Here is a 23,508-nt window from a genome sequence, read left to right on the forward strand (position 1 = left end):
TCAGACCAACGGACATGGCTCCGCCATGATCTACCAGGAACGACTGTCACGGGTGGAGAGCGATAAGGAGTGTCTCGTCCTCCAGGTGTGTGTCACGAGGCCATGAACAAGCAGAGACCAGCTTTAACAAATAGGAAATACCACCACATATTTAGAAAATGTGTACATTAGCAAATACATTGTACATGCAAACCGTACATTAGCAAGGGTGCTCTGTTTAAAGTGTATTTGATAGGTAGCTGTTGAATTTAGTAGTTTTTACCTATTCATGGTGTGAGTGAAAGACGTGCATCACAGAGCATGCTCTTAGATCACTAACCCATACCCTGAAAACAGCACACAGATGACATGTGGCGTAATTATTGAGTGATGACTGTCCCCAGGTGAGTGTTCTCTCAGACCAGGTGGAGGTGCAGGGGGAGAAGATCAGGGATCTGGACATGTGTCTGGAGGAACACCGAGAGAAACTCGACGCCACTGAAGAAACACTGCAGCAGGTGAGGCCCCAGCAGGGTTGCAGTGTATTATGGTTACTAGCAGGATGTTCTGTCTTATTATGAGACAGAACCTTGGGCTCAAGGTATTGGTCAGCCTTTTGATCCAAATGATCTTTCTGAATGAACACTGATTAGTACACTTCGCTCCTACTCGTCTGTGACTGAATCTGTGACTGAATCTGTGACTGAATCTGTGACTGAATCTGTGACTGAATCTGTGACTGTGTGTCCTGTGCAGGAGCTGTTGAGCAGGTCCACCCTGGAGACCCAGAAGCTGGAGCTGATGACCGAGGTGTCCAGTCTGAAACTGAAGCTGACCACTGTGGCTAGAGATCGCAGGGATAGTGAGGTACACGGATGCATTATGGCAATAGACTCACCCACACAGGGATATCATGTCTTTGGTAGATATTTGGAGTTTCGTTCAGCGGCAGGCAGACGTCTTATAATATTAGGATGTGAGTTTATATGAATCTTGGCAGTCACTCAAACGTTTAATAGTTCACACTGAGACCATGCAGAGGTCTGTCTCAGTTGGATGGAGTGGGCCCTGATCCGTCATGCAGATCCTGGCCCGGGTGGACTGGCTGGCAGGGAGTGCCAAAACACCCCCTTGCTCCAGCAGCCGTTTCCTCTCATAAAATAATGAATCTCCCCTCCAGAGAAGCTGGGAGTGTGACAGTCAGGGTTTCTATACACCTCATCCATGTGCACTGAGCAGGCCTGGGCTGGAGGAAGCAGGATATTGGATCCTGAGTGTGGGTTTCCTGACACCACTATAACCTTTAGGGAGCGCTGTGTGTAAAGGCAATGTCTTCCATATATGTTTAATGTTGGGCTTTGTTCGGCTGTAAATCACACACCCCTAAGTCTGATCCATTTCTTCTTTCCTACCCACGGTGCTCTGCGGTTTTTACTCTTGTCTAAGTGTATGCATTGTGAATCATGTAGCACATTTTTGTTTAATGACGATGCATATTTCCTGAGTGCTCTGTCTATACAGTAATTGCTCCAAGGTACAGGAGTATGTATTATCCATGACATAAAAGCAGTTCTTATTGGTAATTGACCATGACGCTTCCTTCCAAATTAAGAAACTGTCTCCATGTTGGAGTGGGCTGTTGTGTTTCTCTCTCTCTCTAAATAATCTTTGGTGCCTCATTGGGGATTTTTCACTCCACAAAAACATCCCCAATGTTTGCTCCAAAACTCTCAGCTGACCCCTTGGGCTTGTGGGTAATGCAGTCTTTTACCTCCCCAGGGGTTGTACCAGGAAGTCAACGACCTGCGGTTCAGGGTGACCGATATGGAGAATGAAAGACTGCAGTGTGAGAAGAAACTTAAATCCACAAAAGTGAGTAGCATGGCTAAGAATCTGTCTGCAATATGAAGGCTTTAGATCAGTCCATTCACATTAGATTGTGCATGACATATGGTCCACAGATTAAGTTTGACTCACTCTACACTTTTTTTCTACATCATGTAGGTACTGAATCTATCGTTCCCTTGTGTGTTGGTTATATATCACTGCTTTCACTCTTAATACCGCCTTCCTTCAGGGTTCATATCCTTTGTCTCCTCTCTCCTCCTCTCTCACTCCTGCCTGGCTAACTTCTCCCCTGCAACGTGCTAACCTGTGCAGCCCTAGGAATGGAACATGGGCAGGTTGAAGTTCACTGGAGGTGTGGTGCAGAAGTCTGTCTGTCCCTATAGGCCTCTCAACCTTCTCTCTGTCCATTGACCCTATCTGCTTTTCCAACTTTCACCACACTTCCACTTTGATTAAGTTCTCCTACCAGCTAAGTATAAGTTGCAGATTTTTTAACACACTAGTTTTTCTTCACTTCCTACCCTGATCCACTTAATTTTATGTTAACTGTACATTGATGCTAAAATGTCTTAAACCTTTGGCTAAGTAAGCTGAACTGAACGGTCACGGATGACCTTCTGCTGGGGATTAACATCCCAATGGAGCTGTTCTTTCTCAGTGGAATGTGAAAGAAACTGACATGTTTACAGTGTGGTTGTATGGTTCTCTGGTAAAGACACCAGTCCTCTGGTAGAATGTATCCTCACTCTAACCTTATTCTGGGCCATACTGCCCTGCCTCACAGTTGGCATCAGACTGGGTTTTAACTTTCAGATTGGTCAGACTCTGTCTAGCTGGGTTCTTATCTAGATCTTGGCCTGTATTCATAAAGCGTCTCGTACGAAGAGTGCTTCTCTAGTAGGAGTTTTGCCTTTTAGTTTAAAATGAATGGACAGGGGATCTGATCCTAGATCAACACTCCTAAGGGGTTTACTACAACGCAGGTTCAATGGGTTAGCCAGCTAACTTTAATAAACAACCAGAAATAACTATTGGTTTTCTGGTTCATTAAGAAAGCTAAACTTAGATGTGTGTTTTCGGTTGTTGAGTCAATTAGGCCATGCCTATTTTCAAGCTTATCTCTAAAAAATGTTATTTGTGAATATTTAGGCAAGTTAACTCATTGATCCTGCTTTGTAGTCTACCCCTGTACTCTGAGACACTTTATGAATATGGGCCTAGATATGTATCTGTAGTTTAATGAGGTCAGAATGGTCCCGAACATGATCCTCTCCCATTCAGGAGGAACTGCAGACTCTTCAGAGGCAGCTGGAGGAGCTGAGGAGGCTAAGAGACCAGGCTACACAGGGAGTCCTGACCCCAGACAGAACAGATGGAGAGAAAGGTGGGAGTACTGTTACTAGACATGTGGGAGGGAGGGGGACCTCACTTCACCCTCATACACACAGAGGAGCCATAATATTTCAATAGGCTTAACTTGCACCTTGACAGATTTACGGCAACATTTTTCCAACATTCCTTTTCCTAATTCGTCTGCAGTTATTTCTGCCCTTAAGTCCCCTTAAGTAATGATGGATACCATCAAGACATGGCCTGAGCATTGGACTTTCCCCCTGAAATACAATTTTCAAAGCATCCTGTCTCACTCTCACACAGATCGAAAGATTGAGGGGAAGAAAGGGAGATTTTGTGCTTTCCACCTTACTGTTGTCTTATCTGTCTTCAGGGCTCATACCAAGCATGTTTAGACATGATCTCTGACTCTTTCAACCCACAGCTGAGTCTCTTATCACCCATTTACCAATTTATGTAGAGTGCAATGTATTCACTTTAAGAATGTATTGTCCTTGAACCTGCCCCATATACTGTAAGGTAATTGTCTGCTCAAGTCTATTCCATTGAAAGTCCTGTAGCTTAAGTGGACTTGACTTGTATGTTGGTCTTTATAGACTCCACCAGTGTGGATAGACACCAGTAGACACCAGACAATGTGTCTGTCTGTCTGATCCCTGTGGGGGCACGCTTGTTGTTTTCCAGATGTGGACGTGCTGAGGATGAAGAGGGCCATGGAGTCCCTGATGTCCGCTAGCAATGACAAGGTACTGGAGCTCCTGTTTACACTGTTTCATAAAGACTGCTTTAGTTTGACGCATGGGGATCTCAATGGCTTTTCTAACTCTGATCTACCATCCTTCACCCACAGGACCGGAGGATCGAGGAGCTTCAGGAGTCTATCACACGGTACAAGAAGGTCCAGGACTTGATGAAAGGTGAAACTATGTTAAAGGTGTATGAAACTAGTAATGAATTGTTTTATCGGTATCATTGCAATAGTACATTCATTTCTATTTATCGGACTAGATCAATCACATGTTTGATAGTGTAGAATAATGGACTTGATAATTTTGTGTAACAATTATAACTGTTCCCCAGACACACTGAATGAAGACAATTATGATGACATCCAGGATGACAGATCCCCCTCCATTCAGGTCGCCATGGATACAGACCAGGCCACACTGGCGGTTGGGGAGGAGACAGGAAGGAGCTGTGATGAGGTAACAACCTCTCCTGTCATAACAATGTATCACACACAGGATGGACACGAGACTAGACTTCCTTACCAAAACGTAATGTTAGAATGTGAGGATCAACAGGCTTGGGGTATTGGTTTAGCTGGACAGCAACTAACCATTTGAAACTGTCGGCTGTGCTTTGCGACATTGACGACACATTAATTTAGCGACGTTGACTCTTGTCTTTCTTCCTCTCTCACCCTCTCTTCCCAGATTCCATCTATTGCAGTGTTTTCAGAGCTGGAGCAGGAGAGACTGATACAGGAACCAGACACAGACAGGTGAGGTTGGCTTTTCCCTGGACAAACTACACTCCCATGGACTATTTGCACATTGGGTCACTGTTTTAGTTTGTCTGTATATTAATCATCTCTAGGTCTAGACTGACGGTTAACTTTCCTTTCTCTTTGCAGTCCACCAGAAGTCCCACCACATTCAGCAGGTAGCTTGGGCCACATAAACGGCAACACAGAGCAGGTAAGACTGTCCCCTCTCTCCTGGGGTGATGGTGAATAGTGGGTTAACTGGAAAGACCTTGACTTGCTGCAATCATGGAGTTTATATACAGTACCAGCCAAAAGTTTGGACACACCTACTCATGCAAGGGTTTTTCTTTATTTTTACTATTTTCTACATTATAGAATAATGGTGAAGACATCAAAACTATGAAATACACATATGGAATCATGTAGTAACCAAAAAAGTGTTAAACAAATCATGTTATATTTTAGATTCTTCAAAGTAGCCACCCTTTGCCTTGATGACAGCTTTGCACACTCTTGGCATTCTCACAACCAGCTTTACAGTCTTGAAGGTGTTCCCACATATGCTGAGCACTTGTTGGCTGCTTTTCCTTCACTCTGCGGGCCAACTCATCCCAAACGATCTCAATTGGGTTGAGGTCGGATGATTGTGGAGGCCAGGTCATCTGATGCAGCACTCCATCACTCTCCTTCTTGGTCAAATAGCCCCTAACAGCCTGGAGGTGTGTTTTGGGTCATTATCCTGTTGAAAACCAAATGATAGTCCCACTATGCGCAAACCAGATGGGATGGCGTATTGCTGCAGAATGCTGCGGTAGCCATGCTGGTTAAGTATGCCTTGATTTCTAAATAAATCACTGACAATGTCACCAGCAAAGCACCATCACACCACCTCTTCCATGCTTCACGGTGGGAATCACACATGTGGAGATCATCCGTTCACCTACCCTGCGTCTTACAAAGACACAGTGGTTGGATCCAAAAATCTCAAATTTGGACTCATCAAAGGACAGATATCCACCAGTCTAAGGTCCATTGCTTGTGTTTCTTGGCCCAAGCAAGTCTCTTCTTCTTATTGGTTTCCTTAAGTAGTGGTGTCTTGGCAGCAATTCGACCGTGAGGGCCGATTTCACTCTGTTTCCTCTGAACAGTTGAGGTTGAGATGTCTGTTATTTGAACTTTGCAAAGCAATTTCTGAGGCTGGTAACTTTAATGAACTTATCCTCTGCAGCAGAGGCAACTCTGGGTCTTCCTTTCCTGTGGTGGTCCTCATGAGAGCCAGTTTCATCATAGCACTTGATGGTTTTTGCAAATTGACTGACCTATTTAGCAAAATACCATCTATATACCACCCCTACCTTGTCAATCAATCAAATGTATTTATAAAGCCCTTTTTACATCAGCCGATGTCACAAAGTGCTGTACAGAAACCCGGGGGGAGAAGGAGGGAGAGAGGGGAGAGAGAGACTGAAATTCACACAGGAGAAATACTCCAGATATAACAGACTGACCCTAGCCCGACACAAACTATTGCAGCATAAATACTGGAGGCTGAGACAGGAGGGGTCGGGAGACACTGGCCCCGTCCGATGATACCCCCGGACAGGGCCGACCAGGCAGGATATAACACAACTGATTGTCTCAAACGCATAAAAAAAGAAATTGCACAAGTTAACTTTTTAATAAGGCACACCTGTTAATTGAAATGCATTCCAGGTGACAACCTTGTTTTTATTTGACCTTTATTTAACCAGGTAGGCCAGTTGAGAACAAGTTCTTATTTACAACTGCGACCTGGCTGGCTGTGAGAATGCCAAGAGTGCAAAGCTGTCAAGGCAAAGGGTGGCTACTTTGAAGAATTTCAAATACAATTTTTGGGGGGATTTGTTTAAAACTGGTTGGTTACTACATAATTCCAAATGTGTATTTGTCATAGTTTTGATGTCTTCACTATTATTCTACAATGTAGAAAATAGTAAAAATAAAGAAAAACCCTTAAATGAGTAGATGTCCACACTTTTGACTGGTACTGTATGTAAAAAGATTTAATTGTCACATACACCTGATAGGTGCAGTGAAATGTGTTGTTTTACAGGGTCAGCCATAGTAGTACAGCGCCTCTGGAGCAAATTAGGGTTCCGTGCCTTGCTCAAGGGCACATCGCCAGATTTTTCACCTTGTCGGCTCGGGTTTAAGAACCAACAACCTTTCGGTTACTGACCCATTGCTCTAGCCTGACTGTCTTAAATCAGATCTCTCTACCCCCTATTTTTGTCACCCAAATTAGAACACTAGAGCCTCTTTGACCTTTTGACCTCTCAACGTGGGAGAGTCTCGAGTCGTCTCCCAAACGAGCCAGTCATACAGAAGGCATGGTTCTATCTCTTATCTCCCCCACATGGAGGGCGGAGCCACTGAGGACGGTGGATGATAAGGAATCATAATAGCAATGGGTATTTTTGACAGTCATGTTACTCTACCCCCACCTGGTGGTACAACAGTAGAACTATGGAGCTGGTTCTGTTGGGAGATTTGACTTTGTTTACTGGCATGTCAAATACTTTATTAGATTTATGTGCTCATGATGACCCCCTCCCCCCTTTTCTAGACCACAGTTGAGTCCAGCCCCCCATCCACCTCCCCATCAAACCCCACCAGTAATGAAAGCTTTGGGACCAAGAAGGCCCGCTCCTCCTTTGGACGTGGTTTCTTCAAGATGCGTGGAGGCAAGAGGATGTCCAGTTCCCCAAATCTGGGTGAGTCTCATCATTGAGGGGGCGGGAGGGGCACGGGGAGAAGGGTGCTCATTCCTCTGCATGCGGTGGTGTGAAGAATAAATACTACTCTCTGTTCATAATGTAAAAAAAAACATTCACAGTTCAATGCCTTAATGTGTGTTTTCTTATGTCTGTCTGGTAGTATTCACACTAGTGACTATATGTTCTGTCCTTGCTCTCTCTATTCTCCATGGTTCTATGTGATGTGAAGATCGCAGCCGGAGTGCGAGTGCACCTACGTTGGGTACAGTAGTCTGCAGCGCAGAGCCCCACAGACGGGCCAGGCCTGCAGTATGGCAGATCAGGATGAACGCTGGATGTGTGCAGGGATACTAGCGCAACAATGTGATCACCATCTACCATACAACCAGACCCATCGTAGACTAAATAAAAAGGCAGCCTGTTTTTCTGAACCCTCTCGAGGCTGATTGGGTCATAGATGGTAAATGGTTACATTGTTGTGTGAAGAATCCCTAGATATGCCCGTACCTCCATCTTTCCTACTCTTCATTTTTCACTTGTATCAAGCAAGTGAAAAGTTTAGGTAATTGCTGGTGTGAGCTGGGTGGTTTTTAGTGTGATTTCTTTCCCCTTTTAAATCATATCCAGGGGTTCCTTATCCATGACGTGACACCATCTGCAATGAGGCCGGCTTAATAACTCTGCTAGCTGTCCTTCAAGATGCGCCTCTGAGATTTGTCTTTTACTGTTGGAAGTCTATGAATTTGCATCAGCAGTTCATGCCAACCAGTCCTTTGCATGTGCTGCTCGAGTTGTGGTGCTTTTGAGTGGTTCTTGGTGTACTCCTAGTGGTGGTGGTGGTGTTTAGTGGAAGATGTAGTCCAGAAGTGGTTGTGGTGGCCATTACAGCTGTAGTCCTTGGACAGTGTTGGCCTCCGGAGTTTCCTAAGTGGTGGTGGATTGTCGGCTGTTGATCTAACAGATGTGTGTTTGAAACCAGCTGAGACTGAGCGTAATGGCATAGACCACTTGGACTTGGCTGGTGCCCCGCCACACAAACCTCAGGGAGGAGACAGCAGCCAGACCCTACCTTCCTCACCAGAGGCCAAGAAGAAGTCCAGAGGCTTTAAGAGGTTCTTAGGCAGGTGGGTTAAAATGTTCTCTATATTCCCTAAGTTTAGGAGGTGAGGAGTTAGTATGCAAGGAATTGGGGAAAGATTAATTAAGATGGAGCCAGGGTTTTTAAATGAAACTATTGCTTTATTAACTGTAACACGAGGACAGAGGGTTTGCTGTAACACGAGGACAGAGCATGGCAGAATATTTAGGCGTGTTGTGTTGTGACCCCTCTAGGCTGAAGAGAAGTCACTCCACCTCGCTAGACCTGGAGGAGACAGAGACTGAGTTCAGGAGGGGAGGAGTCAGAGCCACGGCCGGCCCCCGACTGGGCTGGTCACGTGACCTGCAGCACAGCGCCAAGTATGTGAAGCTCACCTCTTACACACACAGAGAGACACAGTCTAGTATCGGTATCTAGAAACGTAGAGGAAGGGATCAGAAGTTTATTGGAACTAAGTCTACAGTATCACAGTTTTAGGATTTTGTGGTGTCAGAGGAGCAAATGGTAATGAATGATGCACTGTTTACACTCCACGTTAAAGGTGAGTGTGCTCGCTCTCTCTCCCCTCAGTGATGTGGACGCTCCCTTTGCGCAGTGGAGTAAGGAGCAGGTGTGTGCGTGGCTGCAGGAGCAGGGCCTGGGGCTGCATGTGGCTCAAGCCCAGCAGTGGATCCGCTCAGGATTCACCCTGCTGCAGGCCTCCCAGCACGACCTGGAGAAGGTAGGACGGCTCATTGCATTCTGTGTTTAGGTTCTGTGTCGCTAGACATTTTAATGAAACCCACAATGTTAAAGCTTATAGTTGGTTAATGTTCACTTTGCTATCTGTGTCCTGACAAACATCTATTTTCTCTATCACTCTCTTCCTAACTGTACAGTATATGAGATGTCTTAAACAACCCATACATGTTTCTGTGGCAACAGGAGTTGGGGATCAAACAGCCCCTCCACAGGAAGAAGCTGCAGCTGGCTCTGCAGGCACTGGGATCAGAGGAGGATGTCAGCAAGGGCAAACTAGACCACAACTGGGTGACCAGTGAGTGACCACTGACCACTGCCTCAGAGTTATCAATGAAGCAACAAATAATTGAATAACCTTTCCGTTTTGTGAATTGTTATTGAGTTGTTTTGGTGTTTCTCAGGATGGCTGGATGACATTGGTCTGCCGCAGTATAAGAGCCAGTTTGACGAGGGGAGGGTCGATGGGAGAATGCTACACTGCATGACTGTGGTGAGTCTTACTTTGCAGTGGTCGGTCTAACGCGGCTAAAATGAATCAATGTCAGAGGGGATGAATGTCTATTAAATAAAAAATCCTTGCTTTGTGTGATCATCTGTTGTATGTCTAGTGTCCTTTTATTTCTAATTGATTGACAGTAGTCATTATTTTGACAGAGATAAGTGTATGTTTGTGTCCCCTTCAGGATGACCTGCTGTCTCTAAAAGTGGGCAGTGTTCTCCACCACCTCAGCATCAAGAGAGCCATCCAGGTCCTCCGGCTCAACTTCTACGAGCCCAACTGCCTCCGCCGACGGCCCTCTGACGAGGTACGGTTTAGACGCTACTAAATAAATAAAGTAGCCCTCTCTCTCGCTGTGCTTTCATATCCACCATACACATGGTCTCTCACTTCACCAGTTCAGTTACATTTCAGCGGTGTTATTTGTATAGGGAAAAGAGACACTTATCAGTTTTTATTAACACCAACTTAAAAAAAAAAAAATGTCTTCCCAGAATAACATCACGCCAGCGGAGATCTCCCAGTGGACCAATCACAGAGTGATGGAGTGGCTGAGATCAGTGGACCTGGCTGAGTACGCCCCTAACCTGAGGGGCAGCGGTGTGCACGGGGGGGTCATGGTGAGAAGGGGGGAAAAGTCTCCATTTGAATTGGCTTGCCACTTATTTCAGGAACACATGCCTTCATCAGCGTATACATACATTGAGTGCCTTTTGTATGTCTCACTCTTCATTTGCATCTCTCCTTGTCTCAGGTGCTGGAGCCTCGCTTCAACGTGGAGTCCCTAGCCCTCCTGCTCAACATCCCCCCCAACAAGAGCCTGCTGCGTCGCCACCTGGCCACCCACTTCCACCTGCTCATCGGCTCCGCTGCCCAGCGCAGCAAACAGGAGTGTCTGGAGAACCCTGACTACACCCTGCTCACTGCCACCGCCAAGGTCAAGGTAGGGCCAACTCACAGCTGGTAAGGCAGCAGGTTGTTGTTAGACATACAGAGCTTTGGGGATCAGTGTAGGTTTATTGATCTGATCAGTGACCTTGGCTGTGTCCCACTGTCCCACTACTCTAAGTTGGCCTCATGACCACTTATGTGTGAATGGAGTGGATAGGTTTGTGTCCTGTCAGATCAGTGGTCAGCAGGAAAAGGAGACGAGGACAGACGGCTTTTTTATCGGCACACAGCCGTTTGTCCCCATTTGACTGACTCTCTCCTATCACCCTCTCTCCTCCAGCCCAGAAGGCTGTCGTTCGGCGGCTTCGGGACCCTGCGTAAGAAGCGCCAGGAGGACAGCGAGGAGTACGTGTGCCCCATGGATGTGGAGATGCCCAAGAACAGCAGCTTCCGGGGGGGCCTGAGGAGCTATGAGGACGACCTAGACCAGTTGGAGCAGGTAAGGGACTGCCATTAACCCCTTCCACTTCAGGGAATGTGTTACCTATATAGGTACTATTATGGGTGTTTTAGTGTGGCTTTTTGTAGCCCCTTCCACTGAGGCACTAACTATTTAATAAGCATTAATGATCATGCTTTAGGTGAGGTTAGAGCACTCCAATGAACAGATGAGGGTGGAATGTGGTACCACAAGAGGATCGCTTGTTTACTTTTCATTTTCCATGTGAAGTGCTCTTGAACACTGTCTGTATTCCTAGATGGAAGACTCGGAAGGGGCTGTGAGGCAGATAGGAGCATTTTCTGAGGAAATCGACAACCTGACGGTAAGAAGTCATTAAAATGCTCACATGAGGCCTCCCGAATGGCGCAGCGGTCTAAGGCACTGCATTGCAGTTCTAGAGGTGTCGCTACAGACCCGGGTTCGATCCCGGGTGTGATCGGGAGACCCATAGGGCGGCGCACAATTTGTCCCAGCGTCGTCCGGGTTAGGGGAGAGTTTGGCCGGGGAGGGGGGCTTTACTTGGCTCATTGCGCTCTAGCGACTCCTTGTGGCGGGCCGTGTGCCTGCAGGCTGACCCCGGTCGTCAGTTGAACAGCGTTTCCTCCGACACATTGGTGTGGCTGGCTTCCGGGTTAAGCGGGTGGGTGTTAAGTGCGTCATGTTTCGGAGGACACATGACTCAAACTTCGCCGCCCATTGGGGAGTTGCAGCAATGAGACAAGATCAAAAAAGGAGGTAAAATACCCCCCCAAAAAATTCTCACATGATCACACATCAAATCACTTGGCGAACGTCTCAGCAAGCTGTGCTCTAAGCAAAACAACCATGGCACTCTTCTGGCACTGTTATTGATCTCCTCGTTTTCCTGTGTTACTTCAGTGTGTTGTTTTCTCCTGCATGTTTCAGAGCATGCTGAAGGAGGATGAGTTCTTCAGCGAGGTCTCCTCGCGCTCCCCCGAGGCCAGTGTCACCGACGACGACTCCAACGTGTGAGGGAGAGTCCCTGCCAATTATATGTATTAACTTTAGATGACTGACAGGGCGCTGTTTTGCAGCCACCACACAGCCATTTTGTTACTCCTCCATTGTAAAAAAGATGTTGGAAGCTATAGAAATGCATTGTCTAGATTTTGTTTTTGACAAGTATATTCTATTAGACACCTAATAGAATAAATACCTAAAAACATGTAATTTTGGCCTTTAAACATTTTATTGAAATGCTGTAGAATTCAATTCATTCCTATGGAGGAGTGCTCCTTCTGAGGAGTACCAATATGGCCATTTACATAGCATCAGCAATCCAGGGTTTATACACATCATTGGCCCCTGCTGGCGTTGCCATGTAAACCTAATGAAGCGCTGTGACTGGCTCCCTTCTACAACCTGTGAGACCACTTATGCCCTTAGACTTACATTGTAAATTGCTGAAATGACAACAATCTCTCTCTCCATTCCCAAGTGAAGTTATACATGTGTATTTATTTAAGTTGTCGAAATATAGTGCATGAATTGAGATTTCAACATAGGAGCATTTACTTCATACTTTTATTGTATTACAGAACTGGTTTTTATATATTTGTTTGAATATCCACAAATGAGTCCCTGTACTTACATGGTATGCCCTTGTCCCGACTTTTTTGGAAGTAATTATTAGCCATTATATAACCTGAAAGATTGGTCAACTGGCAGTGGGACGCTTAGATCTGTCGTCAGACCACAGTTGGCTGTGCTCAACTGAAGTCAAAACATTGCAGGCTGGCTTAATCCATAATTATAAGTAACTCTCCATGTTGTACTCTCATTTGATGCTCCTATCCCAAATTTATTTCAATACTATCACTTTGGTTTGTCCTCCCATGTTGAATTTGTCATATCCATAAATTTTAGGAACATTACATGGAAGCCCAACGTTCTAGAATGTAAACATCACCATAAGGCAATGATATTGTTCTGCAAGCCATAACCATACCAGTGAACACTATGTAATGTACTGTACTTTTTCTATGCATCTTTCGTAAAGAATTGTCAATAAAAACTAATATGTTAAAAAAAGATGGGCTACATATAACTGTATACTAGCCCAGGCATTCCCAAGCTGGGGTAGCGCAATGCCGTCGGGGGTACGCCAAATAAAAATGTGATTCACTTAAATAATTTCTAAACATTTTCAAACAGTACATTTTTATTTTCCAACGGGCTATACATTTGGGTGAGTTTTTAGCCTCGTTTCACTGCCAAAAAAACAATTAAACCATCTAGTGTTCAGCTAAATAACACAATGTCAAATACTGGTAGCATAGTAGAATAATTAACATCCAATAACATTAACCGTTACTCTCTCGCAGGAAAGCTTCACTCTTGCGCAGACATTTAGAAACACAACATGCCAATATGAAAAATGAGCCAAATTAGTTTATGGAGTGAGAATAAAGTTGACTTTTGAGTAGTAAGACGTATAAAAGCAACATACCATTTAATAAGGGGCTAGAAGCGTCTTATGGTGAGCTACAGAGTGGCGAGGACAGGCAAGCCCCATACTATTGTGGAAGACTTAATTCTTCCTGTTGCTGCGGATATGGCAGGGACAATGCCTTCAAACAATGTTTTCCGATGCATCAGTGACATGGCAGGAGATGTTTTGAAACAATTACTGCTTTGCATACTAGCCAGTGAAATATATGCGTTACAGCTGGATGAGTCAACAGACGTGACAGGCCTGGCACATGTCCGTTACGTTTATGGGGGGTCAATTAAGGAAGACCTCTTCTGGAAACCAGGACATGAGAGGATATTTTTTAAATACTGGACAGCTTTGTGACATCCAATGGACTTTGGTGGTCAAGATGTGTTGGTATCTGTACTGATGGCGCAAAAGCCATGACAGGGAGACATCGTGGAGTGGTAACGCACGTGCAAGCAGTTGCTCCCGACGCCACTTGGGTACACTGCAGCATCCACCGAGAGGCTCTTGCTGCCAAGGGAATGCCTGACGGCTTGAAAGACGTTTTGGACACTACAGTGAAAATGGTTAACTTTGTTAAAGCAAGGACCCTGAACTCGTATTTTTGGCAATACCATTTAACGCTTTTACAACATACGCTGGTTATCAAGGGGCAAAGTATTGGCACGAGTTAAGTTTTCTTTAATGACCATAATTTTCACATTCACTGAATCTAGGATTACAGGGACTCTCTGCAACTATATTTAATGTGCAGGACAAAATTGAAGCTATGATTAAGAAGCTATTTTCTGTGTGCAAATGAACAAGCTTACGGACAATGTCAAATGTGATATAGCAAAGCACCTGAGTGAGCTGGGTGCGCAATTACACAGGTACTTTCCCGAAACAGACGACACAAACAGCTTGATTCGTTATCCCTTTCATGCCCTGCCTCCAGTCCACTTACCGATATCTGAACAAGAGAGCCTCATAGAAATTGCAACAAGCGGTTCTATGAACATGTTATTTAATCAGAAGCCACTGCCAGGTTTCTTGCCTTGGCAAATCACGCTGTTAAGACTATGCAACCACATCTATGTGAGAGTGGATTCTCGGCCCTCACTAGCATGAACTAAATACAGGCACAGACTGTTTGGAACAGTATTTAAGACACTCCAATACAACCCAACATTGCAGAGTTATGTGCATCCTTTCAAGCACACCATTCTCATTAAACTGTGGTGAGTTATTCACAATTTTCAATTAACAAATAAAGTTGTAAGAGTAAAATGATTGTCACTTCATAAGCCGGGTTGTGACAAACTCACTCATGTTTAATAAATGTATCGTATAGTAAGTGTGTGACAGGCTTACAATGATGGCAAAAAAACATTTCAGAGTGCGCTGACCCTGGTGCTAGAGGGGGTGCGCAGTAGGAGGTTGAATGTTTGGGGTGTGGGACTATAAAACATTTGGGAACCACTGTACTAGCCTATTACAGATGGGTGAGCTATGTATTTTTAATAGGTATTTATTCCACTTCAGCTCACTGGAGTAAGGTCTCACTGAGTTATTGAGCACTTGCTTATGGTGATAGATCCTTACACCAGCCAGAGGACCCTTCACACTAACTATTTTGCATTTTGACATTGTGTTATAGAAATGGGCAGGGGCACAACTTTGTTTTTTCCCCCCCAGTCGAATAAAACACCCCAAACAGCCTAGCCGACTGCTCGGAGGCATCCTTATGGTCCACATCCTAACTTGGTGACTTAAGTGGTGGGAGGAGTCATTGCTCAGTGGTAACCATGGCTATTTCTCACAGACTAAAACCAACTTATTGCATTTGTATTTTATTGGTCTCAATGTATTTAACAAACATGTTGCATAATGAAACTGTAATTCAAGTGCTGTAAGGACATGTAAGCAAATGATACATTTAAGCACATGTAAAGACTTCAGTAACAGCGTCAAGATATTCCCCTCTTTTAGTAGTCACAATGAGAATCTTTCTGCAACAATATGGAATAAGTACATCAATATGCAAAGTTATACATAACACTTTATGGAATAATTTGCAGTGGAAGCAAAGTGAGCAGTATTATGTCACGTCTTCAGCTGTGCATACAAAAACAAGAATTACTTTACCAAAAGATGGCAATTGCGAAGGCACACGAGTCAAATTACAACTATACTGAACAAAAAATAAACGCAATATGTAAAGTGTTGGTTTCATGAGCTGAAATAAGAGATCCCAGAAAATGTCCAGTCGCACAAAAAGCTGATTTTCTGTACAAATTTGTTTACATCCCGTTAGTGAGCATTTCTCCTTTCCAAGATAATCCATACACCTAACAGGTGTGGCATATCAAGAAGCTGATTGAAGAGCATGATCATTACATAGGTGCACCTTGTGCTGGGGACAATAAAAGGCCATGAGTATGTCTTTAACAAAGCCCTTTCGTGGGGAAAAACTCATTCTGATTGGCTCCCAAGAGGTAGGCCTATGCCGTCCCTGTGCCCAGTCATGTGACATCCATAGATTAGGGCCTAACTAATTTAAATTAACTGATTTTCTCCTATGAACTGTAACTCAGTAAAATGTTTGAAGTTGTGGCATGTTGCATTTATATTTTGTTCAGTATACAAGTATCTGTTGTCACAATTAGTTTGACAGGAGGAACGTTCAAATATATGTTTTCTACTCCTCCCCCAACTACCAGTGATTCAATTCAGAATGATAAACCTGTTAATCAGAAATCACTGATCAACAGAAAATTCTTTGGACACCACTCATTTCAGGATTCTGTTTTGGAAATTGAGGCACACCAAATTACAGAAAATGGTCCACACCAATTCTGCTGTAGGATGAGCGAAATGATTTCAATACATGATCAAGCGTATTTTTAGAAATGTTGGGTGTGGCTGATCATTGAGCCCTGGGGAACCCCTTTAACCCCTCCCCCAGGGTGGCTTCTAAAAGGTGAACCTCCGGCTGCTGGCGTGGCCCACTTTGTCTAGGTTGGGGTTACAAGCAAACTGGATCATGGGAGGTGGTCCGCACAGGAGGATGAGAGTGTCATCTCCAGGGGGTGGAAGGTGGTCCCTCACCATATCTTCACTGATGAAGCCTTGGCTGTACGCCCACTCTGATGAGCAACGAGACGTTAAAGTTTAAGTCACTCCGGACCAGACAAGATTCTTACTTCTTAGCCTTCTCAATCTTTGTGAGCCTTCTGTTCGGCCTTTAAAATGTTTTTTATTGACACTTCAACAGGGCAAACAAACATTAATTTGCCTATATCAGATCATGTTCACTGAAACATAATAGAAGTTATGGGCATCTCTTACCCTCAGGCGCCCTGTCCAGGGTGAACCATAGCTTGAATCGGGTTGGGTGATTAGCTGCGATCTCCTCCAACTCTGGTCGAAGCAAGATGTCTTTCTCAGTCTGAGGGAAAATAGGATAGAGAAGGAATTAGGGACTACTAGCCCATGTTTGAACATTAGATTCAATCCAGATGAAGAAAGTGGTGTAAACTCACCTGGTTGGCGAAGAGCAGATGACACACAGTCTGGTCCTGAGGATCCTTCATTATAGCTGTGATGATCTGCAGCATGGGAGTGATTCCTGAGGGAACAGGAGCCAATAGAACACATGTCAACCAGTCACAGATGGCTATTCTGCCATGTACAGATTGAGCATGGTGGTTTTTGTTTTACCGGTCCCTCCTGCGATCATGCCCACTTTCTTGGCGGTTTTGATCACAGGCTCTGCCTTTTTTTCTGCCTTGATGGCAAAAGCCCCTGTTGAAACACCCAGTAAACAAATCAACTTAGTAAAGGAATGGCTTGCATGCACTTCTTCACCATTGACCTAGCTCAGAGCAGTGACAACTAAACACTTTAGAAATAGATTTTCAGCCAAGGCCTAAATATACACAACAGGGTATTACATGATTGTTGTCCTTGTATCTACCACACAGTGGCAAATGTGATGACTCACCGTTTCCTTGGTAGACCAGCAGGCCGCTGGGCCCTCTGAAATCAATGGTGTCGCCAATCCGGAGGCTCTCCAAGTACTGACTCATCTTCCCACCTTCAGGAAATTTTGGATTAACATTCTTGTAGTAAATCTGGGAAGCAAGAAGAACATTTGTTGGGAAAACTGGTTGAGGTTGAATTATAGTACTGAGAAAGCATCTTCAGATGATTTGTATACCTTGACTACCAGGTCTACGAAGCCTACGTCGTCATCACTAGACACAGGTGTGTACGGTCTGACCACCAGGACTCCATCCAGCTTAGCAGACAGGTATATGTGTTGCCCTGGGAACGAAAACAGTCAAAGTATGGTGGCCACTTAAATGAAGAGTAGTCATGATAGTGCAAAGACAACACTATGAACAGATACAATACATTTTTGTATGATTTCAGATTCAGACCAGGATTACATTCAATGTTATACTACAGTCTAATAGTATTTTTATATAAATGCTGAAATCATCAATTGAATGTACTCACCAATGGGTAGCCCAAGGACATGATCCTTCTCCCGCAGGGCAAAACGGAATTTCCTTGTGTCATGACTGATGATCTGTAAGAACCACACAGAATTTCACAGCTCCACAAATACTGACATGATATGATATGATATAGAGCCCTTTAACTCAACTCTGGACATCAGCTATGCATTTTTTCATTGTTTCCCTCTTAAAAATCAGGGCTATATTTAGACCTGGGACACCAGGTGTGTGCAATTAATTATCAATTAGAACAGAAACCTAGCAGGCTCCAGACCTCAAAGGGTAAGAGTGATGGTCACCTCGCTTCACGTTCTTAGGAAACTAGCAGTATTTATGTATTTTTTGTATTATTTCTTATACTGTTACCCCAGGAAATCTTAAGTCTTATTACATACAGCCGGGAGGAACTATTGGATATAAGAGCAACGTCAACTTACCAACATTACGACCATGAATACAACTTTCCCGATGCGGATCCTTTGTTTGGACCGCCACCAAGAACAATGGATCGGATCCCAGTAGGCGACCCAAAACAACGGCGCCACAGAAGGGGCAGACGGAGCGGTCTTCTGGTCAGGCTCCGTAGACGGGTACGTCGCTCACGAGTATACTACTCGCCAATGTCCAGTCTCTTGACGAGGTAGATGAAATTCAAGCAAGGGTTGCCTTCCAGAGAGACATCAGAGACTAACATTCTCTGTTTCACGGAAACATGGCTCACTCGGGATACGTTAGAGTCGGTACAGCCACCCGGTTTCTTCACGCATTGCGCCGACAGAAACAAACATCTCTCTGGTAACAAGGTGTTGTGGTGTGATCCTAACATACAGGAACTCAAGTCCTTTGGTTCACCTGAATTAGAATTCCTTACAATCAAATGCCGACCGCATTATCTTTCCAAAAGAATTCTCCCCCCCCCCCCACCCACAATGTTGTTGCTCCCAGCCTATAGACAGAAACTAAAACAGGAAATGCCCATGCTCAGGTCTGTTCAACCAATCTGATTCCACACTTAAAGATTGCTTCGATCATGTGGACTGGGATATGTTCCGGATAGCCTCAGAATAACAACATTGATGTATACACTGAGTCGGTGAGCGAGTTCATTAGCAAGTGCATCAGTGATGTTGTACCCACGGTGACTATTAAAACCTTCCCCAACCAGAAACCGTGGATTGATGGCAGCATTCCCGCAAAACTGAAAGCGTGAACCACTGCTTTTAATTATGGCAAGGCGACCGGAAACATGACCGAATACAAACAGCGTAGCTATTCCCTCCGCAAGGCAATCAAACAAGCTAAGCGTCAGTATAGAGACAAAGTAGAGTCGCAATTCAACAGCTCAGACATGAGACGCATGTGGCAGGGTCTACAGTCAATCACGGATTACAAAAAGAAACCAGCCCCGCCGCGGACACCGATGTCTTGCTCCCAGACAAACTAAACAACTTCTTTGCTCGCTTTGAGGACAATAGAGTGCCACTGACACGGCCCGCTACCAAAACCTGTGGGCTCTCCTTCACCGCAGCCAACGTAAGTAAAACATTTAAACGTGTTAACCCTCGCAAGAATGTCGGCCCAGACGGCATCCCTAGCTGCTTCCTCAGAGCATGCGCAGACCAGCTGGCTGGTGTGTTTGTGGACATATTCAATCAATCAATCACTATCCCAGTCTGCTGTTCCCACATGCTTCAAGAGGGCCACCATTGTTCCTGTTCCCAAGAAAGCTAAGGTAACTGAGCTGAATGACTATCGCCCCATAGCACTCACTTCCGTCATCATGAAGTGCTTTGAGAGACTAGTCAAGGCTCATATCACCTCCACCCTACCTGACACCCTAGACCCACTCCAATTTGCTTACCTCCCCATTAGGTCCACAGACGACGCAATCACACTGCCATAACCCATCTGGACAAGAGGAATACCTATGTGAGAATGCTGTTCATCGATTACAGCTAAGCATTTAACACCATAGTACCCTCCAAACTCGTCATTAAGCTCGAGACCCTGGGTCTCGACCCCGCCCTGTGCAACTGGGTCCTGGACTTTGACGGGACGCCCCCATGTGGTGAGGGTAGGAAACAACATCTCCACCCCGCTGATCCTCAACACAGGGGCCCCACAAGTGTGCCTTCTCAGCACTCTCCTGTACTCCCTGTTCACCCATGACTCCGTGGCCATGCACGCCTCCAACTCAATCATCAATTTTGCAGGCAAGGTCAGTACAGGTGCATCAAAGCTGGGACCGAGAGACAGAAGCTGTTTTTCAATCTCAAGGCCATCAGACTGTTAAACAGCCATCACTAACATTGAGTGGCTGCTGCCAACATACTGAATCAAATCTCTAGCCACTTTAATAATAAAAAATTGGATGTAATAAATGTATCACTAGTCACTTTATATAATGTTTACATACCCTACATTACTCATCTGATATGTATATACTGTACTCTATACCATGTATATACTGTACTCTATACCATCTACTGCATCTTGCCTATGCCGTTCGGCCATCGCTCATCCATATATTTGTATGTACATATTCATTCCTTTACACTTGTGGGTAATGTAGTTTTGAAATTGTTAGATATTACTGCATGGTCGGAACTAGAGGCACAAGCATTTCGCGACACTTGCATTAACATCTGCTAACCATGTGTATGTGACCAATAACATTTGATTACCCCTGATATAGATAAACCACACACACTGTTGACTGTTAGCCTTGATCCACAGTAGCAGTCTGTACAAGAACAATGACTTCAAACTATAATCCAGACTGTTTGCATATTGACCTCTGCACTAAATGGAGAAACCAGTCTGCAGCAATGCAGCAGCTGCCTAGCCCAAATCCCGAAGGGCTGGTGACACAGACCAGCCTAACTTATTTGTTTGGTCTTTCTGCAGTTCCAGAAATAGTAAGGGGCATTTCCACAGTAACAGAGTGATGCTGAGACTCAAACAAAACAACAACGACGATTACTAAGTTAAACAAAGCATAGAACTCAGTGCAGATTCAACATTTGGTAACAGAATGACGGTTAGTGCGATCATTATGTTACCAAACATTGCATCTGCACTGATCAAGTAAATTAGTTTTTGGGGGTGTGGAACTTGTTAAAAGTAGTCATCGTGCATAGTTGTATGGTTTGTTTAACTTTATAATCATTGGTTTTTGTTTTACATAAATGTTAAAGTGAAAAATCTGAGTATCACTGTTTCACGGAATTGCCCTGTCTTCCTGGAACAGCACTGGGCATCCCAGATCAAACATGTCTTATCTCGTCACACAATTCTTACTCATTATTTCTTTGTCCAATTTCTTTCATTCACTCTATTATATTAATAATGTGTACATGGTTTCACCACAGTACAGAGTAATAATAAGCTGATCACAACACAGAATTCTTACCTCTTTATCGATCAGCTTTAATGCATATTTGATGTTGGGGTCCTCTAGAGTGATGGCACGTTTCTTCTTTGAGAGGAAGAGGCTCAGGATGAGGTTGATGATGTTGTCGATACTGCTCCGAATGAGCTGCGGACATGGGAAAGGAAGGTTTGCCTTTTCAGTTGAAGTTATTGTGGAAATAAGGATGTTGATCTTTACAATGTTGAACATTGCAAAGACTGCTGCCATGATTGGGAGGGGAAAATGACAGACTGTACCAACATGGCAACAAAAACGGGTGTTTAACAGTCACTAGGATATACCTTATTTTGTACTGATATGCAATGCATCAGTCAGTGTGCAATTACACCTAACTTGACATAAATAGTTTAGTCATTATGGATAGGTGCAATGCTTCCCTTAAATTAGGAGAGAGGTTATGTCAGAGGAACTTCCCCCAAGCAGCGCAAGGCACTCTCTGTGTCACTACAGTCCCTGGTTCGATTCCAGGCTGTATCACATCCGACCGTGATTGGGTCTCCCATAGACCTGCGCACAATTGGCCCAGCGTCGTCCGGGTTTGGCCTTCATTGTAAATAACAATTTGTTCTTAACTGACTTGCCTAGTTAAAATGGTTAAATAAAAAAAATAATTGGACCAAACTGCTGCGCTCACCGCTGTTCGATAGCTAATAGCTAGCTAACTTACTGGCTGTGCACAACGACAGGGTAGAGCCACAGTGGCGTGCACTCCTTTGACAAGTGTGCAGAGATCTCCATGCTGGCTATTTTGATCAGAAATTAACCCGAGTGTTAATCGCGTAAACTAGGTAGCTAAATTCCTAGCTCCATAACAAATAAACCACTGCGAATAAAGAGGGTTAGTTGGCAAGTTGCATGACAAGCTAGCTTCTAGCTAAACGCCCAAACATCTCAATAAGAGGCAAAGCAAAAGCTTTGGTTACCAAGTTAGCTAGTTATGACAGTTTACTATATACCATATGACTTACTACAGTTACGATGGATTACAAACTTTATGGTTCACGACGAATATCTGTTACTAGCTACAGTACTAGTTAGCCAACCATAACTACTAGCTAACTTGCCTACTGTTCGCTATAGATTCCACCTTGTCAAATCGCACAACTGTAGCTAACCCTAAGCAATGTAAAAATATATATATAACATTTAGCTAGCTGGCAACTATACTTACCCCAATGATGTAAGAGAGCATCTTGTTTTCGGCACCTAACAAGGAAACAGCGAAAAGTCTGTTCTCGGAGGACAAACCGTCGCACTGTCTAAGTACTGACTGGGGTGTTTTCAAGGCAGCTGGGAACTCGAAGAAATACAAGGTCAAATCATGACGTAGGTGATCTTCAGGTCGGAAAGGCAGAGTTCAAGAAAGAGGCCCGAATTCCGAGTTGGATGAACGTTCAAAACTATTCAAAACTACTCCCTCTCGGAGTTTTTTTAAAACGCAAATTGCCCGTTGTCGTGAACCCACTGAAGTCGTAAGTCGGAGACTTTTGAGTTCCAAGTTGTTTTGAACGCGGCACAAGTTCACAGTTGTTTTGAACGCGTCATAAGTAATTAGCGCTCAACTTCTGCAATTTTAAACGCGCTTTTCAAAATAACAGTCCATGCACGCCCCATGACTTTGCATGAAAACGGCTTTGATCACGCCTGTCTGGCTACAATGAATGAAGTCGCGTTTGATGCTGAATAGCCATTGTAAATGGTAATTCCGCCACTTTTCAACCTTGTATTCGTTATCTTCAGCACCAAACTAGACCTACATATGTGAAAACAGCGCGTTTCTATGATCTGTCATGTTAAAAAGATAAGAATAAAGGTCCTAAGAAATGCTTCTCGGTGACATCACCGTGTAGGATTAAAAGTAAAAAGAAAAGGCGATTTTTCAAGTCCAGCAAAGACTCGTGTATATCAGGGCCTTTAAAAGTCAATGGATGGCCTGGGCTGATATAGAGTGC

General features: G+C 44.4%; 2 protein-coding genes across 3 annotated transcripts in view; one reads left to right on the forward strand and one right to left on the reverse strand.

The window, feature by feature from the left end:
• Positions 1-13,209, forward strand: part of LOC115180014 (liprin-beta-1) — a 33,393-nt gene extending 20,184 nt beyond the window's left edge. Inside the window, exons 4-26 of one of the 2 annotated variants that reach the window (XM_029741869.1) lie at positions 5-85; positions 384-497; positions 736-846; positions 1,759-1,851; positions 3,109-3,211; positions 3,865-3,926; positions 4,031-4,097; positions 4,261-4,385; positions 4,617-4,684; positions 4,817-4,880; positions 7,275-7,422; positions 7,655-7,687; positions 8,405-8,549; positions 8,758-8,883; positions 9,095-9,245; positions 9,449-9,560; positions 9,667-9,755; positions 9,949-10,071; positions 10,259-10,384; positions 10,519-10,707; positions 10,996-11,154; positions 11,414-11,479; positions 12,064-13,209. In XM_029741869.1, coding sequence (XP_029597729.1) covers positions 5-85; positions 384-497; positions 736-846; positions 1,759-1,851; positions 3,109-3,211; positions 3,865-3,926; positions 4,031-4,097; positions 4,261-4,385; positions 4,617-4,684; positions 4,817-4,880; positions 7,275-7,422; positions 7,655-7,687; positions 8,405-8,549; positions 8,758-8,883; positions 9,095-9,245; positions 9,449-9,560; positions 9,667-9,755; positions 9,949-10,071; positions 10,259-10,384; positions 10,519-10,707; positions 10,996-11,154; positions 11,414-11,479; positions 12,064-12,150 — 2,442 coding nt within the window. In that variant the 3' untranslated portion in view covers positions 12,151-13,209. The remainder of the gene's footprint in view (positions 1-4; positions 86-383; positions 498-735; positions 847-1,758; positions 1,852-3,108; positions 3,212-3,864; positions 3,927-4,030; positions 4,098-4,260; positions 4,386-4,616; positions 4,685-4,816; positions 4,881-7,274; positions 7,423-7,654; positions 7,688-8,404; positions 8,550-8,757; positions 8,884-9,094; positions 9,246-9,448; positions 9,561-9,666; positions 9,756-9,948; positions 10,072-10,258; positions 10,385-10,518; positions 10,708-10,995; positions 11,155-11,413; positions 11,480-12,063) is intronic. The other variant, XM_029741870.1, reaches the window with a different exon arrangement.
• Positions 13,210-15,434: 2,225 nt separating this feature from the next.
• Positions 15,435-23,016, reverse strand: LOC115179997 (NADH-cytochrome b5 reductase 3). Its single transcript, XM_029741829.1, has 9 exons — positions 22,728-23,016; positions 21,536-21,661; positions 18,122-18,194; positions 17,820-17,926; positions 17,604-17,733; positions 17,321-17,404; positions 17,143-17,228; positions 16,949-17,048; positions 15,435-16,746 (listed from the first exon to the last, which is right to left on the reverse strand). Exons 1-9 carry the CDS (start codon positions 22,746-22,748, stop codon positions 16,574-16,576), a joined length of 900 nt encoding a protein of 299 aa, XP_029597689.1. The 5' UTR covers positions 22,749-23,016; the 3' UTR covers positions 15,435-16,573.
• Between the last annotated feature and the right edge of the window lie 492 nt (positions 23,017-23,508).

The sequence above is a fragment of the Salmo trutta genome, chromosome 40 (genome assembly GCF_901001165.1).
Source record: "Salmo trutta chromosome 40, fSalTru1.1, whole genome shotgun sequence".
NCBI lineage: Eukaryota > Metazoa > Chordata > Actinopteri > Salmoniformes > Salmonidae > Salmo > Salmo trutta.

Coding starts and splice junctions, on each gene's coding strand:
- LOC115179997 (XM_029741829.1), bottom strand. CDS start 22,748: ATGCTCTCTTACATCATTGGG. Junction 21,662..22,727: donor TGCTCTCTTACATCATTGGG/GTAAGTATAGTT, acceptor CCATGTCCGCAG/CTCATTCGGAGCAGTATCGA. Junction 17,927..18,121: donor TGTCCTTGGGCTACCCATTG/GTGAGTACATTC, acceptor TTTCGTTCCCAG/GGCAACACATATACCTGTCT.